General features: G+C 42.2%; 1 protein-coding gene across 5 annotated transcripts in view; it reads right to left on the reverse strand.

Annotated features, from left to right (window-relative positions):
- The window catches only part of NEDD4L (NEDD4 like E3 ubiquitin protein ligase), a 129,877-nt gene that overhangs the window by 79,026 nt on the left and 33,881 nt on the right, over positions 1–16,970 (reverse strand). For all 5 annotated transcript variants that reach the window (XM_081212675.1, XM_081212673.1, XM_081212671.1 and 2 more), the window contains exon 2: positions 5,034–5,084. In XM_081212675.1, coding sequence (XP_081068801.1) covers positions 5,034–5,084 — 51 coding nt within the window. The remainder of the gene's footprint in view (positions 1–5,033; positions 5,085–16,970) is intronic.

The following is a 16,970-nucleotide window of genomic DNA, read 5'->3' on the forward strand; positions in this document are numbered from 1 at the left end:
AGTTTTTTGTCAGAAAACTCACACCACGTGCTCATTTATGGATGCGTAAATGGATATTGCACAGCTGTTAGCCATTAACACCCCCCCTCAAAAATTCTATATAATATTCAGTTACGCCCCACTGCAGTGGTTTGCACTTTGAAGCTGTGTGGCTCCCAGGACTGTGGGGAGCTGTGTGGACATTTATAGGTATGGATGCAGAGGAGAAAATCAGTTGCTGTGCTCTGTCTTTTTAGTATCCATTTTCTACCTGTGAATTGGTATTTCTGGAGGAAGAAGGATTTCTACTGCTTCCTGTCAAGTTAACAGCATGACCATTTTATCAAATTTATAACGGTCCCCTCTTCCACTGATTCACAACAGGAACCAAGTCATGCAAAAATATATATTTACCCAATTTAGCCTTTGAGAAGCATTCAGCAGCCATTCCACCCAGTTCTCGTTCCCAAGCGATATATCCACAGAGCATTACTACCCACGAGTCTCCTGCAGAGCTAAATATTTAGCTAGCTTTCTGTAAAAGGCCAGCTCGATGTGAAAACCCTTATTTGTCGGGATGAAACACAGTCTGTTTTTCAGTTCTGAACAGTTTTCAGCAAGAGTGTTTTCGCTGTGCAAAAGGAGAATTTCCATGGAGCAGACAAGTGACTAAAATGTGTCTCCAAAAGCAGTGCCACTGTCTGACACTGGGAAGATGGGCATTAAAAACATTCTCCTTGTTCTAGGCTTGAATGTTTGCTTGTTAACGCATTTTTAATGCTTCCTTATTCTTGTTGAGTGCATCAGTCAAGTCCATAAGCATGTGTCTTGCATATAAAAGAGAACAGAACATGCAGAGGCTGTGAATTCGCTATTTCTGCTCTCTCTAACAATGGTCTGGAACTGGAAGCTTTACATCATTTTTATTTCAGGGTAACAGATGTGAACTTTGATGTAAGACTAAGAAAGCAGAAGGTGCAGCAATACAGACCATGGGCTTTGGTCTTTAAAAGGTCCAGTCTAAATGACATAATGTTCCCAATAGAATTAACAACTCTGGGAGACCCATAGCATCCACAGGCTCCTTCTTGAAGCCTTCCCTCCTTTCACTTTCCGCAGTAAACTATCATGTAGCTTTACATCTGCACCAAGGTTAATTCTAACTATGTTTATTTTCACACCAGGGTTTGCAGGTGATCATCTGCCCATGTCTGAACGCTTGCCTAGAAAGTGCTGAGGCTTCCAGCTACAAAATGGCTATCATTGGGGACATGGCGGTAACAAAAAATTAGGGACAGTACAGTCATTGTTGCTTTGCCGCCACCACTCGACAAGTCCTGTATGTTGGTACATCCTGCTGGTTCTGATTGTGGCGACCACAACAGTATTGATCACACACAGAGAGCAATGCCCATGCTCTCCAATAACAGGGAGCATTCCCTACCCTGTTTCCCCAAAAGTAAGACATCCCCCGAAAATGAGACCTACTTCCAGTTTTGCCTCTCGCTGTAATATAAGGCATCACCCCAAAATAAGACCTCCCCAATAATAAGGCCTCCCCTGAACATAAGGCCTCCCCGAATATAAGGCCCCCGAAGCTACCGTAAGGCGCCTGACTCCTCTGGACTGTAGTGGCGGGCGCCACCGTGCAGCTCACTGATTGGCCGCAGCGCAGCTGGAGCTGTTCAGGCAGTGCGCGGTCTCCTTAAATCAGAGAGCCCGCGCCACCGCCAGGTCAAGCTTCCGCCTGCTGCTCGCTCTGCCCTGATGGAGTCTGGCTGACTCACAATTAGACAATAAATGTGTACCGTATTCTTCTTCATGGAAAAACAAGACACCCCCTGAAAATAAGACCTAGCACATCTTTGGGAGCAAAAATTAATATAAGACACTGTCTTATTTTTGGGGAAACAGGGTAGTGCCAGAAAAATATAGAAGGTGGACACATCTCAGCCACGGTCTCTTGCACACACAGCACATGAACACACTCACCCCAAGCATACAGACCACAGTCATCTCTTTCAGTCACCCATGCACCTATCCCTCTCTCTGCCCAGGTGCATCTTTCCCAATCACACACACATCCAGAAAAACCCCTCCAAAGAAGGACCTACCCTTGAAATAAAACCAATCCTCCCTCAAAATAAAAATTCAAGGGCCACCGTCCAGGTGCCCACAGATTGGTGATCCCTACACTATGGCTTCATATGCCACAGTTTATGAGCCTGTCAACAAGCACCACAGATGTGACTCCCTTCCCCTGTTTACTGGCTTTGGAACAGCGATCCTAGCTTGCATTAAGTCAAGGGCTCCTTGTTGTATCTTTGAATGGATCCAGCACACAACAGGAAGGGGGAGATGGGTGTGTCCATGGCACTATGACACCACGGACAAATGTCCAAAGACAGCCAGAGGGGTTGCAAACTCTGGTTCAAATATTGGGTTACATCCAAGACGTTGACAAGCTCCATTGAAATCAATGGGACGTCAGCTAATAATGACTAAATTCCATTGATTTTGATGGATCTGTTTCTAAGGATGACTAAGTCTGGATCAAAGCCATAGCTGGCATTAATACTGGCACAGATGCAATGTGGCGGCTGTGATCAGCTTGGAGAGATGGTCTCATTCAGTGGTGCTGGGAATTTTCTATTCTGCCCCGTAGTCTTAGGCATATGTGTTTTCAGGTTTCCACCTTGTCCCCTATGCTTTCTAACATCTACAGGAAGCCACTGGGGAAAGCCATTTGTACACCGATGAGACAGCTCTTTGATTAAGAGGTTTATAAATGTTCCAAATAAATTAGTAAAATTTGGCAGGTTGGACTAAGGTATTAGTAATATGCCGATGCAGCGCTCTCTCTGTTTTCTACCTACAAATCGCAGGGAGGCTGTGGAACTGTTGGAACAGGTGTGAATAGGCTGGTTGGGTCAGAAACATTACAAGAATTCTGCATCAGGCTTAAGAGATCTATAATTGTGCACTGGCTCATTATAATTTGGTGTTTGCAATAATTGCAATTGCTCCCCCCCCCCCACGGTATTTTGAAGATCTTTTCCCATCAGTGCTTTGGGGTTTCTCGGTGTGTTTTGCAGAAAAGTTAGACTAAACGCACTTTCTGGAATCTGTTGTTCTCCTGATCTTAAAGGCAATGTTTTCTGTTACGGGGACTTCTCATTCTCAACGACAGAGCACATTCAATGTTGTTATTTTAGGTTTAATTAAAAAAAAAAGACAGAAGCTTTCAACAGGAACCATGTTGCTTTCCTACATATAGCAGCTACATGGGGGGCTGACGCCACTGACGTAAGATGGAAACAGCTATTTCAAAAGAGCCCTGTGGCATTGCACGTAGTTTTTCCACAAGGAATAGAAAATTGCAAAGAGCTAATTTTTTTTATGAATCATTTGGAACAGAGTATTACTTCTAACTAGGTCCCAAGTGGTTTAGTTTTAGAGCAGCAGCAGGGAACCTTTCTGAAAACACTTTTGTGGTTGTCAACAGGTTTGACAAATGGAGTTAAAACATTAGAGCTTATTAGGAACGTTTAACAAGTTTACTGCTGGCTGTGCTCTGGTGCAATTCAGGAGAGGACACTTAGTGACAACTCTACCAGGTTGAAGGTCTAGCACATTTGTAAAACTCGGCACTAAAAACACAACTGAGATCAATACCAGCAGTAGAATAAGAATTCCTATTACTTAATCTCATGTCGTGATTCTTTTACTCTTTTTATATACAGTGGCACCTCGGAAGTTGAACGGAATCCGTTCTGGAAGTCCATTCGACTTCCAAAACGTTTGTAAAACAAAGGAATTGCTTCTGATTGGCTGCAGGAAGCTCCTGCAGGAATGCAGGAAGCTCCTGCAGCCAATCGGAAGCTGCGGAAGACGCGTCGGACGTTCGGGTTCCAAAGAACATTCGCAAACTGGAACACTCACTTCCGGGTTTGCGGCGTTCGTGAGCCAAAACATTCAACTTGCAAGGCGTTCGGGATCCAAGGTACAACTGTACTCAAGACACTTGAACTCTAAGCTTTTAACCAGTGCTTTGTGGGGTTCTTCAAGTGTTTTGGACTGTAACTCCTATCAGTCCCAGCTAGCATGGCCATTGGTCATGGGTGAAAGCAGCGGGACAGCAAAACACTGGGGAAGGCTACTTTAAATGCTAAAGAACTAGGAATATATGGTGGAAGCAAACTGCTGCTATATGGTACGTTGCATTCGTTGCCCGGAGAGTGGCCAACAGCACAAGTTACGTCATCAGGTCACATTGGGTGTTGCATATCATCCAAATGTACAAATATGGTGCAGCTCCTGCCTATCTTATCCTTCGCTGTGCACCATCTGAATGGCTAACTCCACCCATCCCTACATGCACTACTACTGATGCTAAAGTAAGTTACCAAATATGGGCTTGGTATATATGTGTTTCCGTAGTCTGCAAAGGCCTATCATGGGGCTTTAGAAATTTGCCCTAAAGTTACAGAGGGGAAGGGAAAACCACTCTTCTCCACACACGAACCAGATGATAAGGGTTTCTGGGAACTCCTCTCCCCTCCAAGAACAATAATAGTGGCTGGGAACCGGCATGCCCACCTTCAAAACAGATGTATGATCAGTTGATGGAAGTTGTAAATATATGGGCAGCTTTATTCAAACCTCTGCTATTGTTTAAAACTGCCATTTTCCTCTCAGTGTCCCTCCTTCCTCACTCCCATTCCATGGCCACTGGTGTTGTGACCTTGCCTTCTCTTTTGTTCCTCTACCCCACCCCTGACATCATGCAGATTTGGGTCTGTGATGCAGTACTACATTTTTATGTGTATAGGAAGATATTGTTTAAACCGGGGATGGGGAATCTTTAGGACCCCCCCCCCGATGTTGCCAGACTACCAACTCCCAGAATCCCTGACAGTTGGTCCTGTTGGTTTGGGGTCAATGGGATCGGAGTCCAGAAAGATCTGGAGGGTTACAGATTCCCCATCCTTGGTTTAAGCCATTGTCCCAGGAGCTTGGATGCAGTAGAGAAGGTTGTAAATAAAATATCTTACCGGAAGATGATTAAGTGGCACATCCACTTGACCCAGGAAGTCGTCTCTGGTCTGTTAATGAAACAGAAAAGACACTAAATCATCATTAAGACATAATTTGTTCATTAAATCAGTCCAACTGATGACATTATATCATGCTAATTTCTGTAGCAGCCTTGAACATTATCAACTGCATACCCCCAAAACGCCTCCCCTTACGGAGCCAATGTCTTCTGTTAGTAAAAGCATTCCAATTATTTCTAATGTTGCTTCTGTCCTCACGCAGGCTCACATGATATTTAATAGTCGGTAAAAATGAAAGTTGAGAGTCAAAAGCTCTGCAATGTTTTTCTTCATTTCAAAGTCAGGAAAAAGTGCATCCGAACCTCAGATGTGGTTAAAACAACTAGCCTTTTTTGCACTTCTGCACTATGGTGATGTTATTTCCTGCTGGAAAAGCAAGTTATCCTTTCTGAAAGAAAAGTTAATGCCCCCTTTAAGAGTTACGTAAGTGCCTTCATGCTCACTTAAGCGTTCCTCAACGTAGAGATCTCCCTGTTCACTGCAATGGACAGATCTGGTCCATGCATGCAAAGTGATGACCAATTTCTCCGGGACAATAAATGACTTACTGCCCAAAGATTAATTACCTGCACATACTAGGAAGATAGGAAGTTCCCTTATACTGAGTTCGGCAATTGGTCCTTCTATCTCGGTATCATTAACATTGGATGACACCAAAGTTGTCATACAGGAGAATGTGCCAACCATACCTAGGCATGCCATGTGCTGAAATGGGGATTTCTGGTATGCAAGGCACATGCTCTATCACTGAGCTATGGCCCTCCCATATCTGTAAACAAATCCTGGACCAGGAGTATGTTTTAGAATCAGCGGAGTTAAAAGCAAATTGGAGAAACAGTTAAAAGCAAGTATATACAAGTTTTCAAAAGATGAATTAAAGCGAAGAATAGCTAAAAGCAGATTAAAACACATGTAACTTCTTTATATATATATAAATATAATTTTTATTAAATTTTTTAATTTACATTTCAAAGTATTCATTTAGACAACCTTACATCAAAAACTTCCTTTCATCTCTTTCTGTGGTTCATTTTGCATACCATACATCCCTGCATATTTTACATGAACTAAACCATTCGGTAATCCATTGTTACATCCATTAAAAATTATTTTCAGGGTTGAATTTATCTTAACGCTACCAGTGTTTTTAAATAATGACAATTGTCACCCATATATTCAATAAACATTTTCCAGTCTTCTTTAAAAGTATATTCTTCTTGTTCTCTTACTCTAAAAGTTAAAATATGTGAGCTGCGTATATTCCATCAGTTTATGTTGCCATTCTTCTTTAGTTGTTTGTAAATTGAGTCTTCTACTGCTAATCAGAGGCTTCCTGTTGAATCCACCGGCTGATTCTGAATCTGTTGAATCTGTCGACTGAGCGCCCATGCAACACAGAGGTGGTATTTGAAGCTTTTGTTTTTCCTATTTTTTTTTTGAATTTTTGTTTGTGTTGCTTTTTCATTTTTTGACTGTGACTTGTTCTTCATTTTATGGGACTGACTTGTGACTGTGGCTTGTGACTCCGTTTTTCTGACTGTGTGGAACCCAGTTCAGCTACTAATTGATTGATTGTGTGACTGCAGAAATGGATAAAAGCCCTCCATCCAAACAATGACATGTAAGAAAAAATAATTTTAATTTTTATCATCTACAATCTGTCTTATTTATTTTATACTACAGTACATTGATTATTGCTTTTCATTTTATGGATCAATGGTCTCGTTAGATAAAAATCATGTTAAATTACTGTTTTGGGGGTTGTTTTTAGAAGTCTGGAGTAATCCATTTTGCATTACTTTCTATGGGAAAGCATGCCTTGGTTTTAGAACGCTTTGGTTTTGGAACAGACTTCCGGAAGGGATTAAATTTGGGAACCAAGGTACGACTGTATTCAATATGCTTATAGATTGCATTGCATTGTTCACGTTGGCATCTGTCCATCTCGGGAGACAATGGAAGACTGTGTCTTCAGGGGTGTAGCATTTTGGGGGAGTAAAGTGAAAGCTAATGCAATATTTTCAAACCTTGCCTTAAAAGAATTCCAACCTTCAGTTTAAAGGAGAGATTAGTTCATGAATTAGGGGTCGCATTATTTTTCCCCAACCTCCCCCCCCCCAAAATGTCCACTTTTTCCACTGAAAAAAAATTAAATGAACTCAATATAAAGATGGGGGGTTTCTTTCTCCAATCTTCCCATTTCTGCATCACACCCGAAACCCCTAGACTTCCCCTTCCCTTCAATTGTCTCTCCTATTTTCAAATGTTGAACTGTAAGATCCACACAACTAGGTCCTGTGTTGCTTTTTGTTGTTCTGTAAATCACCTTGTACATTAATGGTGTGGTACAAATGAAGGGTGTGGGATGTGGGTGGCGCTGTGGGTTAAACCACAGAGCCTAGGGCTTGCTGATCAGAAGGTCTGCGGTTTAAATCCCCACGACGGGGTGAGCTCCCGTTGCGCGGTCCCTGCTCCTGCCCACCTAGCAGTTTGAAAGCCCATCAAAGTGCAAGTAGATAAATAGGTACCACTCCAGCGGGAATATAAACGGCGTTTCCATGCACTGCTCTGGTTCGCCAGAAGCGGCTTAGTCATGCTGGCCACATGACCCGGAAGCTGTACGCCGGCTCCCTTGGCCTATAAAGTGAGATGAGCGCCGCAACCCCAGAGTTGGTCACAACTGGACCTAATGGTCAGGGGTCCCTTTACCTTTTACAAATGAAAAAGAAATGAAAAGGAAAACCTTAAACAGTGCACAAGCTGGCTTCTTCTCTACCTGGTGCCCCATGGTAGTTGTAATACACTGAAAATGCTTTCCAAATTCTAACTAATACATTAATTTAAACTTCTGATCTAAATGCGCTGTATTCTTGCTGCTTCATTTAAGATAAAAACCAAAATCAGCCTTAGGCTTCTAAAATGCCTAATTATTCTGTCAAATTAGAAACTGCCCATTATTCACTGACTAGCAGAAAGTGAACTGACTGACATTTGAAATGCTTATTCCATCAAACTGAAGGACAGGGAGACAAAAAAATGTGGAGATACTGATAACATGAAAGATGATTTGAAATATGCAAATTATACCTTGGAGCAAGTTCTGCAGAAACAGAAGTTACTGGAATGGGCATCCCTTGCTATAGCTTCATTAGGCAATGTTTAATGTTATTCATTAGCTAATTTCTTGGACAGCAACAAATCCTCCCAATTTAAACAAGGCATGAAATCCATCCGTTTATACAACTGTGACTAAGATCCATTCAACTAGTTCTGTGTATCCAAACATATTTTGGACTTGCATTTCACGAATCCTATCTAACCAGATAGTTCTGAAACTTTGAAGTTGTAAAAGCAGTCTGTGATACCTTTTAACATCCTTTCAGTAAATTCTCCAAACATTTGATAGATTTTTACAGGTTAGCATGACTCACATACTGCTAGACTTTGGGTTTTTACTACTACTGCTGCTGCGATTGAGGTATTATTATTATTAATAACAACAACAACAAATTGTTGTTGTTATTTTACAAAAGAAAAACGTCTTTAAGCAACTTACAAAAAATTAAGAGCCAATGGCATAGCATAATAATACGCAGCATTTCAATAAAACCATTATAGAACCCAGCATATGCAACAGCAAATATTTCTACTATTGATTTTTACACACATTTTACGTACCAAGCAAAAGTAAATTTATTAATTTAAGCAGGATATCTTTTGAAATCCCAAGTCGTGTTACAAGTTTTCAGAACCCCGTATTTTTGGAATTTGAAAGTTGAATAATTCAATGTGTCCTACTGTGGGAGGACTTGTCTTCAGGTTTGCAACGTGGCCAGCAATGTCACAAGACTCTCTGCCAGACCCAGACCAGCGGGTTGTATTACTGCATAAGTGCAACATTGGGAGAAAGGATGGCCTGGTTGCTCTTGGGTGCAGAAAGCTAGGGATGATGGGAGTTGTAGTCCCAAAAGAGCTGGACGGCCAAGCTTGGCCATGCCTGGCCTAGGGTGTGCCCATTATGTCACCAGGCCATGAGGACAGCCAACTATGGAACATTATAGTGGCAAAGGAAGTTGGGAGACTAAAGGTGGGCAACACAAAGCAAGTTTCGACTTGTACTGAACAATAAGAACTTCAGGAGGTGAGGAAGTGGGGCATGTCTGTGTGTCTCCTTGTCCAGCATGAACATTCACTTTTGTCCCTAGAACCACGACATGAATCCAAACTAGGCGATTAGGAGACCCTTTCAATGAACAGGAAGGAACTGCCTCCAACCTTGAGAGTCAAAGCAACTCTTCCAAAATGAAAAAAAAAGAGAGAGAGGGAGTAGGGAGGGCCTCTTTTTCTCTGATCCATATCATCAGGCTTCAAAGACCATTACTTGCTCTAAGGAAAAGCAAACGTTTTAACCGGTCAGCTTAACAATCATGCTATTCATTAGTGTGCAAATTGCTTTAGGTGGCAATATGGCTACTGAAGTGAACAGGCATAGAAATACGCTTCAGCCTCCTTGCTTCAGTAAAAACAACAACATGGGGGAGTTATTGCAATACCAGACTGGACTCAAGTGATCAGAATTTGAATATATTGTTACTCCATTTTCCAATACCTTTATCATGATTATTTTTCAGATTACTTCCATGTAGTCTCCCAATACATGAATTTACTTGAATACACCACGTGGAAACAAGATGTTAACGCTACGGTGATGGTTATTAAATTGCGGGTGTGAATCTTTGCAGCGTTTCTAGTGCATTCTACAGATGGATATTCCCTCCCCGCCCACCCCACTCTTCAATGCTGAATGAAATATTAAGAGAGATTTAAAGGTGCAATTCACTGTCTGAGGGGCTATAGGATTTGGCAGTTTCCTGAGCTTGGAATTTCCCCAAGAACCTTTTTGGTCTGGCTTCAGAAGGCCTTGGAATGGGACTGTAAAGAGACCAGGAAACACAATGGGGCATTGGCACTCTTCTCGTACTTTATACCACACAACGGCCAAACTTTCTGGGTGTGCAATGGGAGAGGGTCCCACCGCCAAGGCGTATGAGGCAGTCCGTTACGGGGTTGGTGGGAGACGTGAAAATGAACAGGGCATGTTCCACCCTATGGGTTTCCAACGCCTCTTGACCCAATATCAATTACAAGATCTTCAGGTGATCATGAAGATGGATAAGAGGCACTTAAGAGATTGTCTCTTCAGGTCCGATGCCTCTACCAAAAGTTCACCATGGTTCCCACTTATCAAAACGGAGCACATCCGAGCTAGTTATCTGACAAAGCTCCCACTTGCCGTACTAAGAACTGCTTTTACAAAATTTCGACTACAATCGATGCCCTCGGCAGTGGTGGATGGTCGCTATGGCAAAGTACAGTACAAGGAGAGACGTTGTCTGTGTGGGCAACCTTGCGCAGAGGACCTGTACCACTATTTATTGCAATGCCCGCTATATATAGAACCAGGGGACCAATTTATAAAACCCCTGCTTACGAATGGAACACACTCAAACAGGGCGGAAAGGGTGAAATGGCTGCTGAGTGATACTGATGACTTCGTAACTTATAAAGCAGCACTATATGCGTTGGCAGCTAAGAAGATCGGGAGAAAAGAACTAGATAAAATAGCGGTCAGTTGCAAAGGTGATTCGGACATTTAAGCTGGCACATTCCATCTGAGAACCCCCTGCTATTCTATCGTATGCAACAAATAATTTCTAGGAGACGTGACCATGGTTTATTGTCTTTGCAGTGCCTGATGTTTTTATGGTTTTTATGGTTATTGTTGTTATTCTTTTTGTTTCCTTTGTCAATGATGCTATGGCCTTTGGCTAGTGCAATAAAGTTTATGATGATGACACTATGGATTGGGTCACCAAGTCTGGTCAACCAAGTGACATTAAGTGACCAATCCACCACCACCCCAACATTCCTCATTGCCTCTCTCCTGTATCACCCCTTTCACTGCTAAGTGTAGTGGGTATTGCCTAACAACAGGCAATAATTTCAGAAACTTATCCTAGCAACAACATCAACCCCAGTCCATCTGACTGGGTTGCCCCAGCCACTCTGGGAGGCTTCCAGCAAAATCTATTTAAAAAACACAGTAAAACATCAAACTAAAGGCTTTCCGATACAGGGCTGCCTTCAGATATTTTCTAAAAGTCATATACAGTGGTACCTTGGGTTAAGAACTTAATTCGTTCTGGTGGTCCATTCTTAACCTGAAACTGTTCTTAACCTGAGGTACCACTTTAGCTAACGAGGCCTCCCACTGCCACCGCGCTGCCGCCGCACGATTTCTGTTCTCATCCTGAAGAAACGTTCTTAACCCGAGGTACTATTTCTGGGTTAGCAGAGTCTGTAACCTGAAGCGTCTGTAACCCGACGTACCACTGTAGTTGTTTATTTCCTTGACATCTGACAGGAGGGTGTTCCACAGGGTGGGCACCACTACCAAGAAGACCCTCTGCCTGGTCCCATGTAACCCTTGGAACTGGAACTCACTGTTTGGGCTGAACGAAGGGGTGAAGCCACTCCTTCGAGTACACAGGGCCAAGGCTGTTTAAAGCTTATTGATCCAGATGTGACACGTTCAGCGTTTCTACACCACTCTCTTCCCTCCTGCCTTTTCTCCTGCCATTTACCATTTTGGCGGGGAGATTTTGCAACAGGAATCCATTCTGACTAGCCCCCCCACCCCCCCGGCTGTTGACCCTACCTCATGAAGAGCACAGAAATCTCTTGGGGTTGCCTTATAAAGCCTGCCCACACCCTTGCCAACAAAACCTCACGCTGGGAACTATTGTAAAAGCAAGGCCTCCCCTGAAAAGGAATTACCGTATAAGACTAGGTTTTGTTTTTTTACTAAAAAAATTAGGTTTAAAATTGGGGCACGGGAAGTGCTGAGGGGTGTTTTCTTAATCTGGATTCCCCCCAAACAGGGGGTGCCTTATACATGGAAAAATACGGCAGATAGCACCAACAGCAGGATTAACTAAGATTACGATCTGCCTCTTGCTTTGGACTGAAAGGGCTGTTCTGTGAGAGAAAGCCCCGAATCAAGGCAATGATCATACATTCAGCTGAGAAGGGCTAGCGAGGGACTGAATGCAGCCATTAATTAGAGACTTGGCAGGGAGACAACAGACGTGTTCCTTGTGCAAAAGTCACTGTCATTGTCCTCTTGGCATTCCTCTCTGTTCTGTGTCACTACAGTGGGCCAGTGGAGATAACGGCAGCATATGGCTTGGAGGCTGGAGGTGAGACTACAGGCTTGGGTGGGAGGTGTTGAAATTCCCCGAGACAGGGTTCCGCCTGTGTGAGGAAACAACACTTTAAGGTCACCGACCGGGACCAGCACATTTGTTCCTAGCAATTAAACGACAGAATTGATTTGGGGTTCTGCGACTGCATGCTATCTGCCGGCACTGAGTGAGAGTCTGCCGTTGGTATACGAACAACAGAATCCACAGAGCAAACTTCAAGCTTTGTGTTTTAAGCACACACTCATCGCACAGACTCATTAAGACCTCTGTTTTCTTTTCTTTTTCTTTTCAAAGATCTTTATTGAAACTTAACATATATACACAATAACCAAAATTCCCAATGATTCCCTCACATAAAATATAATATCTAAATTACAACAGTTGCTTAATTATACACTTAATTATAAAACACATCACCCACCCTCTACTTCCCTCCACAGAAATTCGACTTCTGTATATTTCTTCCTGACTTTCCCCCCCTTGCATTCTATAATAAATCAATTTTGTTAAATTCTGATTTTTCCTTCTTTCTTTATTTGTTTAGTTATTGCTTACATTTTTTATTCTAAGCCTATTAACATGTCATTTTTAGAACAATATTTAGACATATAATATTCGAAATACTTCCACACCATTCTTAACTTTTGATTTGATTGGTATCTTATAATTGAAGTTAACTTTGCCAATTCTATATACCCACTTAATTGGTGGGCTTGCAAGGAAATAAAGAAGTTTTGGGGAATAATACATGAGGAACTTAAGAAAATGCTAAAAAAGAAAACCTTGATAAAAAATCCCAAAGCATATCTGTTAGAGTTGGTGGGCAAAGACATACCACATATGAAAAAAAACAACAAACCAATATTTTTATATGCAACAACAGCTGCCAGGGTAGTGACTGCTACTAAATGGAAATGTCAGGACATACCAACAAAGGAAGGGTGGATTTGTAAATTAAGACCTCTGTTTTTCCTTTATCTCCCCATGACAACCCAACAAATGTCCGTCCTCAAAAACGGTTATAGCAATAATCGATCCTTTGACAGTGGAACGGTCTCCCCCTGGGAGGTTGTGAACTCTCCTTCCTTGGAGGCTGGATGGCCATCTGTCCTGGATGGTTTTGCTGAGATTGGGGTTGGACTAGATGACCCTTGGGATCCCTTCCAACTCTACGATTCCATGATTCTATGAATCTATGGCGGTACTTATTGTGTATCATTTTACTAGGTGACAGGGCTGCCTTGACTGTTTTATGCAAAGGTGGAATACAAATACAGAAAACATACAAATAAAGCTGGTGTTGTTTACAAGGGAAGAGAGGGAATTGCATCTGTAAATATTCGTGGAGTATACCCTCTGGGAAGAGCACATTTTGGGTCATTTCGAGTTTATACTTATCAGTTACTACTGATAATGCACACTCCCCTTCAGACTGGGCAATGCTTATGATGTCACTGTCACAATTACCTAGTACAAAGTACAGTTTAACCAGATAATAAAGCTCAATTGCATTGTAAAATTTAGTATACATAGCTGTCAATGTTTCCCTTTTTAAAATGGAAATTCCCTTATTCCGAATAGGATTCCTCGCAAGAAAAGGGAAAAGTTGACAGCTATGGGAGTATACTTTTCCCAAGAAGATCTCCTTCAGTTTGGAATTTTTGTTTCGCACTTGTTTGGCACTCCTTAAAATGTTTTGTTCGGGCAAGCCGACCCAGACGTGTAAAGCTGGCATGCTTTTTAATCTGAAATTTTATTGCAGAGGGTTAGACTACAGGTTCCTTGGGGTCCTTTCCAACTATACAATTCTGTGATTCTATATTATAATATGCATTTTAAGCTGCTGATTTTATTTATACAGTCACACCTTGGTTCTCGAATTTAATCTGTTCTGGGAGTCCGTTCGACTCCCGAAACGGTTCGGAAACCAAGGTATGGCCTCCGATTGGCTGCAGGAAGCTCCTGCAGCCAATTGGAAGCCACGGAAGCCCCGTCGAAAATTCGGCTTCTGGAAAACATTCGCAAACCGGAACATGTTCGGGAGCTGATTTCTTCGACACCTAAGGCATTCTACTACCAAGGTACGATTTTTTAAAGCTTTGACTTTTAGTGACCATTTTAACGCAAGTTTTACATTCTTAGTAAACCACTTAGAAGTTTTACAATTAAGTGGTATACAAATTTTGTTAAATAAATAAAAGAAATATGGTGCAAGGAGTCCTGGGATCTGTAACTCCCAGAGTGCCTGATGCCCCTATTGGGTGCCCTGGATAATTCTATATCCCAAGACTCCTTACTAACCCTGCCCATTATCAGACGTTTGCTTTATGTTATTTGGCACTTGTAAAAGCACCACTTCCACAGAGAGTAGTGGCTGAGTGGCCATCTATGGCGTAAGGCGATTTTTCAAATAAACCCAAGCTGTTAACTCTTGCAGTCCTACCGAGCACTCAGGCAGTCTGGAAAACTATATTTCCCACATTCCCTGGAACCTGGAATGCTGCTGTTTCAATATACCAGGCGCCAAGGGAAAATTAGGCTATGCAGAGACACCTCCTGTTGCTGCCACAAGGAAAGAGGCTGGGGGATCAGATATCACACAGTTACCATATTTTTCGCTCCACAAGATGCACCTTTTTCTTCCTAAAAGGGGGAAATGTCTGTGCGTCTTATGGAGCGAATGTGCGGTCCATCGCTGGCTCCCTTTCCGGCGCTGCCCCCTTGCCCAGACCTCCATTGTTGAATGTTTTGCAGAAGGAGGCTGTTTGTTTCCCCAGCGGCATGTGACTGGCTGATTAGATTATCTGTCTGGAAACTGTAGAAACTGCTCCCTTTCCTTTCCTAAAGAATCTGCAGAACTGTGAGTTGAACCCCATAAAAACAGGATTTTTTCCCTTTGCAAAGTAAGCTCAAAAACATTGAGCTGATCCTCAAAAAGGGCTTTCCCCCCTTTCCTCCTCTAAAAACTAGGTGTGTCTTATGGTCAGGTGCGTCTTATGCAGCGAAAAATACGGTAATCATTCCAGAAAAAGCTTTAGAAGGGGGAAAAAAGAGAATTTTGTAAATGTGCTTTAAAATGCCAAACTATGTTGCAGGTCCTAAGGGAAAAATACCTCAGACACACAGCATCCCTATTGTTCAATCAATGCCATTTCAACGATCATTTTGAGGAAAATATACCATAATTTCTCACTCGGCCCCATCTCCCTATCTGTCCATATCAAGCCCAGAGGATAAGGGGGAAAACGGGGAAAGTTTCTAATTAAACTTTTTCTATTCCACCCCACCCGCAAGCCAGGTTGTCTCTACTCAAAAGGCACATTTTTCACTTGCACTTTGTGGGTTTAGTATCGGGTTTCCACTGACATTTTTGTCTTAGCACAGTTGAAACAGAGCTGCTCCTGAATCTTCAGCGATTATATAATTTGAGCAAAATTCGCTTTTCGCTATTATTTCATCCCCCAGTATGCTGACAACTGGATTACTCATTATGCCCCTAAGCGTACAATATAATTCCACATGAGAGCCGTGCTATTTTTTTTTACTGTTTCGACTGTGTTCTTTTAGCTTTGCGTTTTGTTTTTAAATATTTGTGAGCCACCCAAAGAACACAAGTTATTGGGTGGGAAACCATGGAGGGAGGGGAGAGACAATCATGATTAATAATAATAATAATTATGCATCAAAAAGTGGCAATGTGTTTAAACCATAATGCTATTTTATTCCGTCCTCCCTTTTTAAATCTAAAAAAACCACTGGGAAACACACCAGGAGTGACCCTGTAGAGTAATCCAATCATTGTACAGCCTGATCCTGTGAGCTGTTGTATCCACAAATAGAACTGATTCCTGTGCAATATCACAAATTGTAACCTGCGTAACCATTTAACCTACATTTTACACTTGAGCTACAACGTGTCACCCGCAGCCTTTTAAGAAATCATTTCAAGCAATTTATTAATCAGATTGAAAAGGATTTAACACGAGAAATTTCCTTATAACAGACTCATTCATCTCATTAAATGGTTTATTTGGATAACCAGAAGTCTAGAAGAAAGAGTGTGGCAAGCCTGTAAAAAGACACCCAAGATATGTGTTTCTGTGAGTCTTTCCATCCCCAGAGTTGTCTTTCCCAGTTGCCTTGCAGCCAGCTGCTGGGAAGCAAACAAAAGCCCAAACCCCGGCCTGTCTTAGTCCTGTGTGTTTTTTTAATTAAAAAACCCCAGCCACACGAGACCGCAGTGCATCTACTTTTCAAGTTTCTGTTTCCGACAGTAATTGCGTTGTAAAGGAAGAGATATTTTAATTGCAGGAACTCACTTCCAACTTGTCAACTTTCTGTTTCATCCAGTGCCATGGTTTTTTGTTGTGCTGTGTTGCTACGCTCGTCTCCGCATTTTGCCAGTAGGCCACTGTACTAACACGGGCTATCCAATTACTCAAAGTTATTTTTAGCTGGAATATTTAAAATAAGCATTTCACCCTCCGCTGTCCTTTTGTTTGTAAACAGTAAGGCCTGAAGCAGGAGGAGCCCCATCCTTTTGGCAAGGCCCTGAACAGGACAGTGATTGAAAAGGGGTGAATCCATGCCAAGCGAACAACGTGGAAGG

The sequence above is a fragment of the Podarcis bocagei genome (genome assembly GCF_964188305.1).
Source record: "Podarcis bocagei genome assembly, chromosome: 11".
Taxonomy (NCBI): domain Eukaryota; kingdom Metazoa; phylum Chordata; class Lepidosauria; order Squamata; family Lacertidae; genus Podarcis; species Podarcis bocagei.